Source organism: Puntigrus tetrazona, unplaced genomic scaffold (genome assembly GCF_018831695.1).
Source record: "Puntigrus tetrazona isolate hp1 unplaced genomic scaffold, ASM1883169v1 S000000513, whole genome shotgun sequence".
NCBI lineage: Eukaryota > Metazoa > Chordata > Actinopteri > Cypriniformes > Cyprinidae > Puntigrus > Puntigrus tetrazona.
Genome location: NW_025048150.1, coordinates 294888 through 313215, shown reverse-complemented (window position 1 = coordinate 313215; position 18328 = coordinate 294888). Strand labels below are relative to the sequence as shown.

At 41.6% G+C, this 18328-nt stretch overlaps 2 protein-coding genes across 12 annotated transcripts; one reads left to right on the top strand and one right to left on the bottom strand.

Moving 5' to 3' along the window:
• Positions 1-914: 914 nt before the first annotated feature.
• ddx3xb (DEAD-box helicase 3 X-linked b) lies at positions 915-11730 on the top strand. 10 transcript variants are annotated; one of them, XM_043232122.1, is made up of 20 exons: positions 915-1247; positions 2361-2409; positions 2502-2549; positions 3348-3401; positions 3849-4043; positions 4137-4269; positions 4827-4934; positions 5112-5211; positions 5298-5433; positions 5549-5646; positions 5731-5829; positions 5907-6067; positions 6224-6368; positions 6481-6625; positions 7019-7069; positions 7521-7702; positions 7781-7898; positions 8569-8722; positions 8797-8927; positions 9072-11730. In XM_043232122.1, exons 1-20 carry the CDS (start codon positions 1203-1205, stop codon positions 9143-9145), a joined length of 2226 nt encoding a protein of 741 aa, XP_043088057.1. In that variant the 5' UTR covers positions 915-1202; the 3' UTR covers positions 9146-11730. The 10 variants fall into 10 exon arrangements, with proteins under 10 accessions (XP_043088057.1, XP_043088058.1, XP_043088056.1 ...); XM_043232123.1 differs by having other exon boundaries at positions 3345-3401; positions 8797-8921; XM_043232121.1 differs by having other exon boundaries at positions 3345-3401.
• Positions 11731-14574: 2844 nt separating this feature from the next.
• LOC122334293 (FUN14 domain-containing protein 1-like) lies at positions 14575-18227 on the bottom strand. Of its 2 annotated transcripts, XM_043232078.1 has the most exons (6): positions 17911-18227; positions 16483-16639; positions 15931-16026; positions 15407-15482; positions 15190-15318; positions 14575-15071 (listed from the first exon to the last, which is right to left on the bottom strand). In XM_043232078.1, the coding sequence occupies exons 1-6, from the start codon at positions 17936-17938 to the stop codon at positions 14994-14996; spliced, it is 564 nt and encodes a 187-aa protein (XP_043088013.1). In that variant the 5' UTR covers positions 17939-18227; the 3' UTR covers positions 14575-14993. The 2 variants fall into 2 exon arrangements, with proteins under 2 accessions (XP_043088013.1, XP_043088014.1); XM_043232079.1 differs by lacking the exon at positions 15931-16026.
• Between the last annotated feature and the right edge of the window lie 101 nt (positions 18228-18328).

Below are 18328 nucleotides of genomic sequence, written 5' to 3'. Positions count from 1 at the left end.
CGAAACACTGCATTCATCAATCAGTTTATTTAAAAATAGTGCTTTTAGTAATACATATTGTGTCAAAGCACTGAAAAGATTAAACACTCAGTCTTCAGCTGAAGGCATCTCATTACTGAATGTGGAGACGTTGTCTAGCTCACGTTTTAATGCGTGCTGTATAACAGAAAGTGAAGCAGCGCCGTGTTTCTGAAAGGCATTCAGTGTTTAGTGAACTGATTTCTCCTGGACGACTCTTCCTCTGCGGTCTCTTTCTCTCCAGGTTTCAGCACATGGCAGAGAGTCGTGATGATCCTCGGGTTTATTGCAAACACATGAAATGACCTGCAATCAGCTCGGTTCCAGAAAGAAATCATCCAGCAGTAAATGCACAAAATTATACAGAAAATCAGTGTCTGGAGCAGAAGCTGTCATCAGCCAATACACAACAATACACCGTATGAGTCAAAATATGTATGTTTTATACCAAAAATCATTAGGATATTAGAAAGTTACATTTTGTACATTTCTAATCGGTAATATGCATTGCTAAGAAAGGTGATTATTTATATTTATTTATTTTTTGCACCCTCAGATTTTCAAATAGCTGTATCTCAGACAAATATGGCCCTATCCTAGTAAACCATACATTAAGGGTAATTATGCAGATTTCACATGATGTATACAGCTCAGTTTCACAAAACAATGGACTGGTGTGACTGTTTTTGGTCAGAATGGATTTGGACGCGATGAACAAGAGAACTGCGTTTCCAGGAGAACTTTTAGGAAATAAAACGCACCAGCGTTAAATGACCGACAGATGACACGGATTCTGGGAGAAACTGTAAATCATAGATTTGTTGTAAACAGCTCCGTGTGGCGTAGCAGCTCAAAGTCTCGCGAGACCTCCGTCGTCCAATAAAGTGACGCGGTTTCCGCTGCGCTCTTATTTCACGCTCAGATCGAGAAAGACGCGCAGCTCGAGTTCCGATTATCATCGACGCGAAAGTCTTCCTCAGACACGCAGAAGAACATCAAAACACAAACGTTTCATCCAAAAGCGACGTTTGCGCTTCGGGGGACCCGTTTTTCTTTCCTTTGTTCAGAGTTACGTGTCTTACCGACCGGCGTCGACGGGAACCGCGGGACGCGAACGAGAGCGGCATACCGGCGAACAAAGAAACCCGTTTGTGCGCGACATCAACCCTCATCACCCGTTAGTTATGAGTCATGTGGCCGTCGAGAATGTGCACGGTCTAGACCAGCAGGTAAGCCGGGGCCGACAGCGGGGTTTCGGGGTTGTTTTCGGTCGCGGAGGGATCTGTGAAGCGGCGGAGCGTGTTTAAGATGGAGGCTGTGAGCGGATGATGGCGGAGCTGCGGCGCGTCACACGCGGCTGCCTTCACGGGATGCGTTAATAAACCGGCTTCGGGAGTTTAGAGAGGTTTCGTGTAGAGATTTAAGTGCCGTTGATAAGCCGCTGTGTGATCTCGTTCGGACACAAACACATACACCGCGATCGAGCCGGAAAACTTTCCTCCGCTCGGTTTGTGGCCTGTTTTTGAGCCTCTTCTGGCCCTTTGTCTGACCAGCTCTTCTTTTCGCCGCATTTGCTTTTTTATGATGTATTTGCGATCGTTACATCTCTTATTAGAAACTAGTTTTGTTTTTGGACGTGAGATGAACCCAATCGGACACCAATATCTGACTGTAAACACAACGAATCTTCTTCCGAGAGTAGTTTAAATGTCGTTTCATACGACCTGATAAATACGTCCCTGGACCATAAAAGCAGTCGTAAATCAATATTATGAAATTGAGATCGATACATCAACAGAAAGCTAAAAAATGAGCTCTTTTTTAATTTATGGTTTGTTTGGATGTGACCGAATCAGGCAGAGAGACGGCTATTAAAAAAATCTCGAATTCGAGGGTCTTAAAAATCGCCTTTAAAATGAACTTCTTAGCAACGCATGTAACTAACCAAAAATTATTTGGGGTAGAAAAAAAATCCTAATTTTTTTTTATTCCCAAGAAATGTGTAATTTTGACCCACACCGTGTATTGTTTGCTCCAGAGACACGAGTATAATCGCGTTGACTCGTGAAGGAGCTCGTTTAATGACGCTTCCGTTAGATCCGTCGTTTTATGTGTGTCGCGGTATTAAACCGTCCAGTGTCTGATGTAGTTATCTAGTGATCTTCTCGGGTAGATGTGTTTCTGAGAAGCGCAAAGGGTTTAAATAAAGTTCTGATCCCGGTGTGCTCTTGTAGAAACTGCCGTGCTCGCGCGCGCCCTCCGGTGGAAGCCGGTGTTTCTCTCCGTTCAGCTTTCTCGGGTTTTTCTGCCCCGCACCACTTCAACTGTCGTTTCTCTTTCAGCTCGCTGCCCTAGACTTGAACTCCGCTGATGTTCAAGGAGTCACTGGAAGTGAGTATCTGGTTCTCTTTCTGACATGTTTTTTGCTCCGGTGAAGTGGAGATGTTGGTTTGCCGTTGCTGACAAAGTCTGTTCTTCACCAGGGCGTTACATTCCACCTCATTTAAGGAACAAAGAAGCTTCCAAAAATGGTACGTAACTATGCTTTTCTTGCGGCGTCTGCTTGGTCCTAAAGCTCCAGCGCCGTTGAAGAGTGTCTGACTTAGAGACGGCGTGGTTTGTGGCGAGGCATGTCTGTAGGACGTCTGACGGTGGATGTTTCCATCCAAAGCTGAGACTTATGCGCGCACCTCGAATATCTCTCAGAACATTTGCGAAGGAAGCAGATGTTTCCATCCAAGGAGTCAAAGGAAACTATCATCTCTTCCTGATAAACTGGCACTAAATATCAAAAAGAAAAGTAGAAGTAGCCGTTATAGTTTCGTATTTCACTTGCTTGAAGCACAATAAAAGCGGATGGTGCCTTTTGGAGAGAGATACTGTTTGGGAACAGTCTGACAACGATCAAGAGAAGCTTTGAGACTTTGCTCAAGTGTTTTTCTTTTTTTGGTGCATATTGTAAAATGCGCATAAAAATAGTTGGATGGAAACATGGCTAGCGTGAATCTTTGCTTCTGTTTAGGTCCTAGTGCGTCTCTCTGTCTCTCTCTCTCTGCATGTTATTGGTACACATCTTGAGCCAAAACGGAGTGGTTTTCACTGCCATTTTTGGATCATTTTGTCCCTCTATTTTGTCTAGTGACACACACCTGATCAATATGCTGGCATGTAAACAGGTCCAGAATACAAGAGCTTGTATGAACTGTATTGACGGTAACTCTCATCAGTTTAGGTTTCAGTCGAGATGCTCCTTGATCTTTAGTCTTATCCTTGTGACGAGGCTGTTTGGCCCAGCAACCTCCTGACTATACGTTTTTTCTTTTTAGCAGGAGCTTTTTCCTCTGGTAGACAGAGCGGTTACTCAGTGGCACCAGGAAGGAGCTGTAAGTTTCTATTATGACAGCCTTTGGCTAAAGAGAGACTTTGAGGGGAAAATCCTCAAATATGTGCATGATTCCACGATTAATTCTCAGCACACACTTGGAATCGTAACGGCGTTCAGGCACATTTCTTTCCAGTACAAGACTGCAAATGTCGTCCACAGGCTTTAAAGATCACATTTGTTTAAACCCCACTCAGACGATGAGAGTAATATTTAGATGCTCCCATGTCTGCATTTCCTTTAACTTTCTGCAATTTCATCGTAGTGGGTGACGTCGAGGACTGGTTGCAGACTACTTAACTAGGGCAGAGAAGTACGAGTCCATGCCTTACTTTACTCCGCTTTGCTTCGACCGTCCGTCCCCAAAGCTCAGCTGCATCTAAAGGCCGGTTGAACGTTTCTAGTACGCGCGTGTTGAATAACATCGTCCTCTCGCTTTTTTGCAAAGATTCTCCCGGAGGATGGGATAACGGACGCAGCAATGGCTTTGTGAACGGCTACCACGATGGCCGAGACAACCGCATGAATGGCGGCAGCAGCTTCGGAGGCCGTGGCTCCATGCGCAACGATCGCGGAGGAAGAGGAGGCTTCAGAGGTAAACCCAGCGGCTCCTACAGCCCCATCCAGCCCATGCCGAGCGCAGGCAGGTGTCTTCACCGCACGTCTGAGAGAGCTTGCTTTGCTGCTTGACTACAGGACTGGCGTCGCTGCTTGTTGATTGATCTCTCTTTCGTAGGGTTTGGTTATGACAATAAAGATGCTGGTGGGTGGAACACCCCGAAAGACACTGCCTACAACAGCTTCGGTGGCCGCTCCGACAGGGGCAAGTCCTCCTTCTTCAATGACCGCGGGTCTTCATCCAGGGGCCGGTGAGGCTTGGTTGTGTTTTGTGTGTTGGGCTTTCTTTATAGACTGAACTAGAGCTGCACAATTAATTTTATTTGAAGATTGGAATCTCATTTCTCAATGACAATGATTCCCAGAAATACTGGGATGAAATTAGTTTGGATAAAAACCATTTGTCTATGGTAACAAATACAGCATATCCCCTTTAAAGTCATAGGTGCTTCATATAACCTTTATGTAGATTACATTTGGTCTTTAGCACTAGGTGGCGACAAGTTACTCTTAAATTGTCATTGAATCATTCATTCAAGTGATTTGTTCAAAAGTTGATTCATCCTTGACCATTGAGTCATTCACTCATTGATTCATTCCTTCTAACCAGTAGTTTTCATTTTAAAACTGTTTATTTAAAATGGTGTGTATGCTTTTATTAAACTTTATTTAAAAAAATTGTTTTCTTAAAATTATTTACTGGCCAAACCTCTGCTGTCATGTTCAGTTCTCAATTTGAGACATGCACAGTTCTGGGTGTCTCCTGAATGAACTGTGGGCTGGTCTGAAGCGGTGTTCTGATTGGCAGGTACGAGCGTGGCGGCTTCGGCGGCGGAGGGAACAGTCGATGGGTGGAGGACTCGAGAGACGATGAAGATTGGTCCAAACCGCTGCCTCCCAATGAGCGCGTGGAACAGTAAGTGTTGCCGTTTTTGACACGACTCTGCTCCGTATCCTTGCACGACTCACATCTGACTGAACCTCGGGTTTGGAGTAGTTATGGTGTGGCGTCTGTATTAATCTTGTAAATGCAATCATTATGACCTGGAGGTTATGTGCTGTTTGTCTGACACTTGTTCCTGTTTTCTTGCAGTGAGCTCTTCTCTGGAAGCAACACAGGGATTAACTTTGAAAAATATGATGACATTCCTGTTGAAGCCACAGGCCACAACTGCCCACAACACATTGAGAGTGTGAGTCACCTGATCCAGACCCCAGCCTGAAATGCAAGTTTAATACGTGTATATTTTTAATTTCCTTTGGTGTTTTTGTGATACAGTTCCATGATGTAGATATGGGGGAGATCATTATGGGTAATATAACCCTGAGCCGTTACACACGGCCCACCCCGGTCCAGAAGCATGCGATTCCCATCATCAAGACGAAGAGAGACCTGATGGCGTGTGCTCAGACAGGTCAGGGATCCGCTCGGTTGCGCAAGGTTTTTTTTTTTGTGTGTGTGGTGAATGCTTTTATTTGAAGTCTTGTTTTTTTTTTTTTTTTTGGGGGGTTTTTTTTTTTACACACTAGGTTCTGGTAAGACCGCAGCCTTCCTGTTGCCAGTTCTGAGCCAGATATACACTGATGGACCAGGAGAGGCGCTGCAGGCCATGAAAAACAGTGCACAGGTAGCACTTCCTGTTGATTTTAAATGAATGAACTGGTTCTCCGCACTTGTTTTGTACATTAATTCGGAGCATACTTGTCTTTAGGAAAATGGCAAATATGGCCGCCGTAAGCAGTATCCCATTTCACTGGTCTTAGCCCCAACCAGGGAACTGGCTCTCCAGATCTACGATGAGGCCAGGAAGGTAATAACCATATCAGTCTTATTGGAGCTTCCGGACTTCTGTCAGCTGAAGAGTATTTAACTGTTTCTCCTGTGTAGTTTGCGTACCGCTCTCATGTGCGGCCCTGTGTGGTGTACGGAGGCGCTGATATCGGTCAGCAGATTCGTGATCTGGAGAGAGGCTGTCATCTGCTGGTGGCCACTCCGGGGCGTCTGGTGGACATGATGGAGCGGGGCAAGATCGGCCTGGACTACTGCAAGTAAGTCAAAGATCTGTGCCTCTCTCAAACATGCTGATGTTTGATTCGAGTTGTAATCCAATCTCATGCATGTTGTTCTTAACCAGTTTAGGTCCAAGAATGCTTTGGCTTTTTACTGTCTGTTCAGTTTTGACCGTGAGCCGTTTCTGTTATTAGTTATTTGGTGCTGGATGAAGCAGACAGGATGTTGGACATGGGCTTCGAACCACAGATTCGTCGTATCGTTGAGCAGGACACCATGCCTCCCAAAGGGCTTCGTCAGACTATGATGTTCAGCGCCACCTTCCCCAAGGAGATCCAGGTGAGTGTTTCAGCCTGAAGACATCTTGTAATGTTAGTCTTAAGATGGATCTGCCTGTTATCTGGTCCTGTTCGCTAGGTTTGTCTGAGTTTTATGGTTTAATGTTTTTTAGATCTTGGCTCGTGACTTCCTGGAGGACTATATTTTCTTGGCTGTGGGCAGGGTTGGATCTACTTCAGAGAATATCACCCAGAAGGTGGTGTGGGTTGAAGAAAATGACAAGAGGTCCTTTCTGCTCGACTTGCTCAATGCCACAGGTACATATGGCTGTAAATGGCCTCTGAACACCTTCACCTAAGTTGTCTTTCCAGTTACTTCCGTATGATCGTGAAGACCCATTGCTCTTCACGGGTTGTCATGTTCAAGGAGACTAAATTAGCTTTTGTATGTGGACTAAACTAATCTTTAGGTTGAAGTCACTCTTTGAAGACTTAAGGTAGAGTACAATGGGAAAGGTGAATCTTATTGTTGCAGCGGTTCTCTTAAGACCAGAAATATGAAATAGAAATTCAGTGAGATACAGAAAATTCTGAATTGCATGCATGCTCCACCAGCACCTGAATGCAGAGCTTCACCTGAACCCATGTAAACCTTATCAAGACTCAAACTGATATTTGTTGAAGCTCATCATAAGGTCTGGTTTTATTCAGCCATTCCGAATGAGGTTCAGGACAGTACGGGGGAGAACATAGAAAAACCTGGTGAGTAGAGACGTTTATCTGTCCACTGGAAGTGGAACAAATGTAAGTCTCATCTCACGTCTTCATTTTGCTTGAACATCGTTTGTTTTCCAACCCCTCCCTTCCCATATCAAATGAGCTCTAGTTCTCATGCTGTTAGGATCTTGGCGTTTTTTTTTTTTTTCCTCCCCGATATTTCTTTGGAAGTAGTCATGCTCCTTTTCAGTGGTTCTTTCCTGCGGTTGGATCTGTGCATGAAGTGGCATGTAAGCAATGCCATGTTGAATCGTAAAGCCATAAGACTGCTGTAATTTGGTTGCTTTCAGCAGGAATACAGTAGTCTTTTGAGTTTAACGCAAAGTTCACTTCTATGAGATCCAAATGCTTGTCACTCCCTGTTTGTTGCCATTCATTAGCGTCTCCCTGTACTGAAACTTGATTAAGTTGTTGACGTCTTCATGTCCTCCCACAGGTAAAGACTCTTTGACTTTGGTGTTTGTTGAGACCAAGAAGGGCGCAGATGCTCTGGAGGACTTCCTGTACCGCGAGGGCTACGCCTGCACCAGTATTCATGGTGACCGGTCCCAGAGAGACCGCGAGGAAGCGCTCCATCAGTTCCGCTCGGGGAGATGCCCTATCTTAGTAGCCACAGCTGTACGCCATCTTTCTTCTCACGTTTCTTTTAATCTAGGGTATGTTTTGGTGCACATCTCAAACCGTTTTGTTCCACAGGTGGCTGCTCGTGGTCTGGACATCTCCAACGTGAAACACGTCATTAACTTTGACCTGCCTAGCGACATCGAGGAGTACGTCCACCGCATCGGGCGCACCGGTCGCGTGGGCAACCTGGGTAATTACAGACAGGGTTTTGATTGCAGTGACAGTACCTATAATTTACATGGACACTTTGATTTCATCATTTAGAATGACTTCAGGTGGACAGTGTTTACTTGATTGTGTTTTTATATTATAAGCATCTGATCGGATTGAATCTTTTGACGTGCGCACACTGCACAAGTTTCCTGCTGTTGTAGCATAGTTTCAAAAAGCATTTGATTCAATTACTTCAGTTTTAATTATGTTAAGACCCGCACATGAAGTGATCTGCTGTGCGTCTTGCTTTGGAAAGCAGTGAACACTCAAAGCAGGACTGGCGGGACATTGTCCTGCTCTTCTTCACAGATGCTGAGGAAAAGTAGTGTTTAAGAATGACTGGACACTCACTTGGCACTTTATTCACCAACGAACAGCTTGTTCTGTACATTATGCTATTTTATGTAATGGCACATGCGCAGTTTCCCAGTTTCATTTTCAGTCTGATCAAGTGTTTAACCACCCCTTACAATCCAAACAATTTTTTTTTTTATCAGAACTCAATCTGATCTTACATGGTTACATGTAGCTTTGCCATTTCGATTTGTGCTTTTTAAGTCCTATTAAAATAGAAGTAGAGTCCATGTAAAAGCAACTATCATTGATGTCCCAATTCTCAATCCAGTGGCTTTGTTTGGTTCTCATAGGTCTTGCCACATCATTCTTCAATGATAAGAATGGCAACATCACCAAGGATCTGCTGGACATCTTGGTGGAAGCCAAACAGGAAGTGCCCTCCTGGCTGGAGAGTCTAGCCTATGAGCACCAGCACAAGAGCAGCAACCGTGGCCGCTCCAAGAGGTCAGCCTTTCCCCAAGCTTTGTTTTTACCTTCGCCCCCTGGGCTCCTGGTTAAAACGGTTTGGTGTTTTTCAGGTTCTCTGGTGGTTTTGGTGCCAGAGACTACCGTCAGACCAGCAACAGCACCAGCAGCGGAGGCTTCGGGAGTCGTGGCGGCCGAAACACCGGCGGTCACGGCGGAAACCGTGGATTTGGCGGTGGTAAGGGTCGGTTTCACTCAGGAATGCCCTCATTGGGGGGAGAGGCCTTGGTGGCTTTTCTTGATATGCTGCTTTCATTGATATTCTCAACTTTAGCTGCATGACTACAACGTTCTTGTCTAACTTGCCTGTTGTTTGTGGTGGGTGCAGGTGGCTTTGGTAACTTCTACAGCAGTGACGGCTATGGAGGAAACTATTCCCAGGTGGACTGGTGGGGAAACTAAGACTCCTTCTTCTTCACCTCTTCACTCCCCACGATGACAGTGGATCACCATGCCAAACTCACTGAATGGAAACCACATGTACCATAGCCAGACTATATACCCTGTGTAGCTTTGAAGAACTTTGCAGTACATTACCAGCTGTGATTCTCTGACCACATCCGGCGAGGCTTGAGCTCCGTGAGACGCGGGGACGCCGGGATTTCTGGAGGCTCGACTGTAGCAGGACACGGTCTCGTGCCGAAGGGGGAACGGAGGCAGAAGTTTGCTTTAGATTCTTGGACTCTAGTTTTCCACTACATCTCATTTCTTTATACTAAATGAGAATCATTTGTTTGTTAATGTACTGTGCCTTTAAATTTAGACTCGCTGTGTTTTGTTTGTTTTCCGTTCTCCTTTTTAAATGTCTGGCTGACAGTTGTTTTCCCCTTTTTTTTTTTTGTTTTTTTTTTCCCCTCGAAAGATTTGTTTGGACGGTATAACAAAAGCTTGGATGTAATCAAACCTTGGCAAAGTCTGGGATGGTCTGTCACAACCTCATTTTGAACTGAAATTTTGTATGGGGTCACCCGACCCCCCCCTCCATTGGCTTGTATTCTCTTGTGTGGTAAAACTATCACAAGGGAGTTTAAAAAATTCAATGTTGGAAGGAAAAGATCTCGCTCACTCTATCCTGGAGAGGCATCAATAAGAGATGGTAGTCTTGAGAAAAGAAACAAGCCATTCCAGTATATTATCTTAAATTTCGATGTTGTGATGAACCGCGTCTGCCTCCCGCCGCTCCGCTTTGCAACCGTACCGTAGAGGCAGCTAGTTCAGTACCGCATGCTAGCTGTTTAGCGGTGTTGGATTTTTTTTTTTTTTTTTTTTTTCTTCATTTAATTTTTTTTCTTGAACCGTTGTGGAGGTAGCAATTGGATTTATCTTTTTCTTCCTTCGAAATCCATTCTTGAAGTCGATTAACGGTGGGCTTGTGGCAGCTTCCACAGTGGAGAGTTCGAATGGCTTCTCTAGGACCACGACCTCAGAGCCGACGGGCCCCGAAAGCCCAGCTCGTCTCTGAAGAAATCCGCATGCTAGTGTTCTTGTTTTTTGGTCAAGGAGATTTTCGAACCGATTTCTGCAGCAGGCTTTTATGTTCGTTACAAAAAACATTTGTTCACGTTTTTCGTTTTTCTCTTTTTCAAGCTGCGTTGAATTCCGAAAGACATCCTCGGCTTTACTCTTGAGACACGGCTCCCTCGTGACCCCTGGATCTTAGGGAGGCCTCGGGGTCAGTAGAATTCGGTGTACACCACGGGAACCGCACAAGACGAGCTGGTTTTTAATGTAAACCAGACTTGTTCTGGTTGGTTTGTAGTGGAGGAGGTTTCCATGGCATCCTGGCCAAAGACAGGGTTCTTTCAAAAACTCCCGCGCTCTTAATCGTACGCTAAGGGCGAGTGGGACGCGTTTAACTGAAGTGCAATAGATTTACTCTCAAGCGTGTTGTGCCTTTTTGACATAAATTTGGAAAAGGTGACCTGAAGCAGATGTGTTGACAGTATTGAGGTGTCTTGAGAGCAGTGGTGCTACTTAGGCCCTTCTGTGTTACTTAGGCCCATCCAGTTTTACAAAAGTTGTTTTATTGCACATCTAGGGTTTTATATAAGTGTCTTGAGTGCGTGTCCTTAAGCTTCCAAATATTGTGTGTGAAGATTGTGAAAACGCAGCTTGTTTACAAAAGGGGAAGGGTTCTCCAATAGTTAACCAGGATTGATTTGGGACCAGGGGGATTAGCAGTGGGGAATTTAGCTATTTGCACAGATTACTAGATTCTACTTTTGCTGCTAGTTTGTGTAATTTATTAAGCATTTTTGAGAAATATTTATTTTTATAAGCCTAAAAGTGATAGTTTCAAGTAACTTGACCAAAAGACAGTACAAAAACACTGGCACTTGAATGTTGAATGTCACCCGTATGCGTGAAATTTATATTTTTCGGGGTAGTGTGAGCTTTTTAATGTTTAAGGTCATTTTGGACTCCGCTGAAATTCCACATCTGTAATTGGTCTCTAACTAAACGAATCGATCCGATCAGTCAAATTTTGAATTGGCAGCCAAAATTTGAACGATAAACAACCATGCCAAGGTTTGGAAAAAGTTACAGAAATATTTTTGTAAATGTGTATCAGTGCAAAGTGTTCAGATTCTCCAATTCTTTTGTTTTTTTTGTTTTTGTTTTTTTTCCAATATTTATTTTTTTTTATTTGTACCCCCAGTGAATGTCTGGCACACGGCAATCTTAAGTAACAAAAACATGTGGTTATTCTCTATTGTTGCATTTGCATATTGGGCTATGGCGCTGGTGTTCTCTGACAGGTTTGGCTGTAAATTCAGTCTTAAAGAAGCAGTTATGGGTGAAGTGTTGAAAGCATGAAGTGAGAGGCTTTTAATTGACCAAATCATGTGAGAAAACATCACCGGAGCCCTTAGAGTTAGAGTATTTGCTTTATGTACTAGTTTAGAGGCTGTGCACTGCACGAAAAATAAAAATGTGTTTATTGTATGATTTTACCAAATTAAACGTTGGAAATTGCAAATACAAAACTGCTCTGGTATCTTTTGCATCTTAAACAACTGAATCCTTAAGCCCTATTATCTTAAGGTATAGTTCAGTTAAATAAAATTGACTTTTTTTTTTTTTATTTGCCTTTTAATGTTTCAAAACTGTGACCTTTTTGTCTGTGGAACCAAGATTGTTGGCTGGTAGTTTAAATAGCAGCTGGGAACTAGTCTCTTTCTTGACCATCTTTTTTTTTTTTTTTTTTTTTTTTTTTTTTTTTCCCTAATTGTCTTCCACTGCACAGGAGGAGAGAAATTATGTATAGTGTAGCAGCAAACTTGGGAAAGCACAACTAGAGGTATTTTGTATAGCCTGGTGGTAAAGTACCCCATCATACAGGAAAGCATTAAAAACTGGTAAACATAACCCGCTTTATTTATTCATTACAGTGACTAAATGAACAAAACTAGAGCATCAACAGGTGTTGGCTTTTCCCAAGAGCATGGCAATAATGACTTTATGAACTACTGTACTTACAAGATCGATGCTATTAGAAGTAAAATTTCTTTCAGTAGTTAATGACCTGCTTCTATCTGATGGTGGATCTCAGCACTGCATTAAACACTATCGATCACAACATTCGCTTGAATAGACCAGAAAACTTTATTGCCATGAGTCCCTCTCAAACATCAGAGATTTTAAAGTCTTGTTAATTACTTATAAAGCCCTGAATGGCTTCGTTCTTCAGTGTTTGAGCAAGCTCTTATCACATTATAGTGTGTGTGTTTGGTTCCAGTGATCTGTCCACGGACCTCATCTAGTGCTTCCCGTCTCTGATGAAGGTTATGTCTTGGTGCTGATCCACCAATATTTATTAGCGTAGATGCCATTCTTTTTATCATGTAGCGAGTGCATTGTGTTTTATGGGGGAGTGTTCCCGCTTCCAGCTGATTTAATTATTGCAGCCTAACAATCCTTTAATGGTTTTGAGAATGCTGCGACTATAATGTTAAAAGACCTCGCTCAAATATTGAGGAGCTAAATTCAAATCTAGATTAATGACGCATCTGTTTAACCTGGTTTACACATAATACACTTCTATTACTCAAATGTGTTAAAGGATTGTTAGGCTGTGTTAATTAGATCAGCCGGAACCAGAAATACTCCTCATAAAACACACTGTACTCATTATATTATAAAAAGAATACATACATAAAAGTGATTGACTGATTGACTGAAATGTAAGAATTTGAAATTAAAGTATTGTTGATAGAAAATGTGTAAATAAAGGTAAAAATAATGCTCTTGGATTAAATTAAAAAACATGCAGATTTATGTTATTAGAACGATAAATCATATTTGCAAAATAATAATTACATTATATATATATATATATATATTTTTTTTTTCGACATATATTGCTCTATCTAGCTGCAGAAATTAATTTATTTAGACTATTTTAGGGTCAACACTTCAGAAGACCCATCATGTTACCTTTTTGTCCCAAAGAAGGTAAGGATTTACTTGAGTCTTTATCACTAAAATTAAACTAAACCGACAAAGTTTACTTTCAGACTCTCGCGCCCACTCAGCTATGACGCGGCACGTTAACAGTTATCTAGCTGCAGAAATTAATTTATTTAGCGTTTTAGGCAACACCGTTCCCCAGAAGTCAGAAATCACGGTCGTTAACAGTTTCTGTCCATATTTTTCTGTCCATATTTTAGTCGTCGTGTATGCTCTTTTGTCGGCTGTTTAATTCTGTAAACGATAAATGAATGTCTGACTGGTGAATGATTCACTCGTTTGAGTCGGTTCTGTTCGATTCAAACATCTGAATCGGTTAAACGTCGGTTTTTCGGTTCGCGATTTTGTTTGAATCATTTGCGCTGTTTTTACTAGTCATTTAAAGCGGTAAAATAACGCGAAATAAACACATTAAAATGCTTGATAGTCTCAAATATTGACATACTATCACTGAAAACTAGACTGAAATGCATCCTAGCCATGATCTTTATTAAGATCAACACCTGCATCTTATAAACGACTCAGGTAAGATCTTCATAGAAACAGCAGAATTACCGTGATTTAAACAAAAAAAACGTTGAATGTTTTTGTAAAGGTATCGTGATATCATGATCAACACTTTTAACGTCTTTTTTTATCTTGAGTAGTTTTATATATATCATGTATCATGAATTGTTTGTGTTAGTATTATGGTATTCTTCGATATCAATATGACTTATATATGGTATATTATGGTAATTATTTCTTTCTGAGATGTTTTTTGATAATGTATGCAATCATTACTTCAAAGTATAACCTTTTCTGTATTTCTGCCTCAAATTATCTCAGTTTTTCCTCTTTATTCATTCACTACTGTCCTCCTCTGTGTATTAAATACAGATAAAATTATATTTTCCATAGAACAAATGAGTAATTTCAGGAGAACATAAAAACAATATTCTTTGAATACAACAACATGTGATGCCATTCTATATTATTCAGCTTTCAGTATTAAGATAAAAAGGATGCATCGTGAATCATTGTCAACCATGAAGATAACATCAAAACATGGAAGATGAAAGACTGCAAAATGCAAAAAGTGTAAAAATACAAATAAAGAGCCAATTCAAGTGAAGTATTCCAACTACTGAAAAGGAGCTGCTCATTCTGCTTTAAGAACAATGGCGGAAAACAAATGAACAAATAACAAATAATTTTACATAGCATTTTTTTAATCATTATTATTATTAGTAGTAAATGTAAAATTCACTAAATGGATAAATGTATATGTGAGGTTTATTCTCCCGTGAGTTTAGTTTGTTGTCCTCTGATCCTGGTTACAGCGCTAACAAAAGGCTGGAAAAAATCAAGCTGTCAAAAAGTTGAATCAGAATCGTGATTTTTATTTATAATGTAAACATTCCTTATAAAGAAACTGCAAGGGAACAAAGAAATAAATCTGCTGGCTGACCGTAACGCATGAAATCCCAATGTCTCACCAAACACGTTTGAATTGAACAACAATAACATCAAGAAGAAACATTAGAAGAGAATAATCATTTTCCATCCGTTTTTCAGATAAGTATAAACAGAAGCATCCCAGTGTTTTAGACTCTCAGCGTAAAGTGAACAGTTCTGTAAAGAATAGGATCACTTTCTCCTCCATATCATCAAGCTCTCAAACACTCTGTGAGCGAAGAAGAAACCAAGTCCTGACTTCTTAAACGAGCTCAACGCCATCCTAACATCAGGTGCATGATGGGAAGACACCCTTCACAATATCACAGGAAACGTTTTCAGCTCAAGAGGCGAGGCCAAGCAGGAAGCCACCGACAAATCCACTCGAAACGACGATGTTTTTCTTCACAAATTCAGTGGCCTGAAAAACAGGTTTATGAGGTATAACAGATGGCACCGCTTCGGAGAAATTAATTTGACAACTCTGTATGGTGTTTAACTACATAAAAAAAGACTAAACAATGGTCTAGTGTGTTTACCTCCTCAATAAACGTGTTGATCTCAGGTGCGGCTTTATTGGCTTTTTTCTTCAGACGTCTTTTTGCTTTGTTAACATCTTTCTCCACTTTCTTCCAGTCAACTTGGACATAGCCGCTGTGATTGGCTATCTGCAAGACAACAAACTCTTTCAAGTCACATTGTTCCACGATAACGTGATGAAAAGAGAACGTCTTGTGCTCAGTTTTTGATTCTGACCTGTAGAAGCAGAAATCCTCCTCCGACGGCCGTAGCGGCGACCTTCCCCACCCGCTGGAACAGATACCCCACACACCTACAGGTCAACCACACCAGAACAAGAGCTTAACTCATGAAGAAGACCGGGGGGTGTTCCAGAAAGCAGGTTATGTGACGTACTCAGGTTTGATCAAGAGTAAGTAAACAGATAACCTCAACTCTCAGAGTAAGTAACCATAGCAACCTGCTCTCTGAAGATAACCTGCTCCGGAGTGGGTCACGCCTCAGAGCAAGCGGGAGCTAGCGTCTTTATATTATTACAATTATGTTTGGTTAGGGTTATTATATTTATTTTAATAAATGTAAATGTTATATGTTTATTGGCAAACAAACAATATAATTCTTATTCTCAAGGATTAAACTAAGAAAAAAAAGATTGCACGACCACAAGTTAAGTGGCAGTACGTAACTGACCTTTGAACAGAAGAAGAAGAAAGAAACAGCATTTTTTTTTAGGAGGACCTTACTCTGTTAAATGAACTTACTCCTGAATGTGTTTTTGGAAGCAGCATAGCTTGAGTCGCCAAGGTTTGGGTTTAGTTGATGGTAAATGAATCTGACTTTCTGAGACACCCCCTGGGCTGTGATGATAAATCAATGCAGAACTGATTCATGGATGGAGATTTTCTGAGATTTTTGCAAGGCACGAAATGGATTCTGGGTATTGATGATTTTAACAGCAGATGGCGCTCTGCTCTAGTTTTTAATCGCGCACTCAAATGCTGATTTAGAAGAGCGTATAATTGTCTATAATTTCACCCCAGCTCACAATGCTTTTATTACGATTAATGTAAACATAGCCTACTGTGAACACCCCTGTGATTTACTTCAACCTTTTCGCATTTTATGAACGATTATTTTAGGTTCAATGTGTTTACAAATGAGCAGAGCACAAGGATTCAGAAGAACGCAGTGCCACCTGCTGTTCAAAACTATCTCAGAATCCACTCCAGAAAGAATCGCCATGTACTCAGAACATCTCAGACTGGTGATGCATGGCTTTATTTTCCCGGCCCCACGGAGGCTAGTAAGTGTACCATCCCGAGGCGCCGCCCATCATGATCTGAGTGGCCACAGAGTATTTCTCAGCGATGGGGCCCGAGTGGCTCCCGAACACCGTGCTCCACCACTGCTGTGTCCGAGCGTATGCGGTCAGATCCAGCGTCTCGTACGCCTCGTCCTCGTCGTCCGGTCCTGCCAGGAGAAGACGTGACAGCGGGTCATAGAGCTGTAGATGAATCTCCATGAGATCCTGATTACAGAAGCTGTGATGCCCGTCCTATCATTGATTGAGCGAGACTAACAAACAAAGGTCTTTGGTGCTTTTTGAACTCTATAAATCCACAACGGCAGTGCAATCATTTCTTCTCTTTACTGTTAATTTTGACGTGAGATAAAATCAATGAACAAATGTAATCACTCAGAAAGACGTTATTAAAACAGCTTGTGTACAAAATGTCTTTCATTTCATTCACCTCAGGCAAGTCATCAGTGTCTACAGCTCCTTATTTGCTAGACTAAAGAAATGATTCAGAGAAGAGGATTTCGTGAATATTAGACTATATACTCACTATAGTTTACCTGTTATTTATGTTTTTATTATTTTGTGTATGTTTAAATAACATGAAACAGGTTATGACAGCCGATGTGTAAATGAATATTTTAATACACAGAAAACAGAAATGTTATAATTTAATGTTAATTTAAAAACTGCATGTGCAATTTACACGTTTTGATAAAATCTTAAGTGTAGTGTTGATCATTTAAAAAAATAATAATTACATTTAAACTAAAGCACTGTTATTTATTGTAATTTTATAGTAATGTAAAAGGGCTAATAGTTTAGAACATATGCTGAGGTAGACTTTTATCCTACATTTGAAAACAGCTGGTAGACATTTACTGCTAATAATCAGATTCTCAAATACAGACAGATCTAAACCTAATTTATTACAGTCATGAAGCCTAACTGTGACATAACATGAATTCCTTTAACTGTAACGTTACTTGGCTGTTATATTTTGACAATATTATCCTTATAAAAACGCACAATACTTGATAAGATGATTAAAGGTGAAATGTGGCCAGGGGCCTGTTGCATAAAACAAGTTTACCTAATAAGCCAGGTTTATTTCAGTTAGTCTGATTTATTTTGAATCAAATCAACAGACAATAAGACTGACTAACTGAAACAAACCCGGCTTATTCAGTAAATCTGTTTTATAAAACAGGGCCCGGGACATGTTTTACTGAACAGAACTATCGCTAGTCAGCTGCTGTTTGAAGGAGACGCTGACAAAACGAAAATTAGCCCTTTATTCTTGTTGTGTGTACACGAGTGTTTCTTCATTTAACGGGCTCTGTGCGGCACGTGCACTCCTCGCTGCTGTAACTGACTTTAGAGAGCGATGAAGGCGCTAAAGACTTGATATCGTTCTCATAAACGTGACGGTAAACCCGCTCACCTCTGCTATGTTGTTGTTGTTCCGCCATTTTGGGTGCTGCGTGTGACGTCACGGCGTCAGGTGATGTTGACAGCTGTGAGCGCTCGCGCCGCCTACAGCCACGTCAATGTTTCAAACATCATACAGTATGCGCGGTTATAATCCTGCGATTTCATATCTGTAACACAGACGTGCGTATCTCGTGTGCTTAAACACGCGTTTGAGACTAACTGTTCGCCCTGGATGCGAGCTAGTGAAGGGGTTTGTAGTCATCCGACTCTCAGATGAAGATTCATGTCTTCATTGCATTTCAAAGCAAACGCACAGCACTCAATGAACACGATTCTTAAAGGAGATGGGTGACACTAGTAATAAGGACCGTAGAGCATTTGCGACTGCGATATTTATACTGTGTTCAAGTGAACAACAGCGAAAGGAT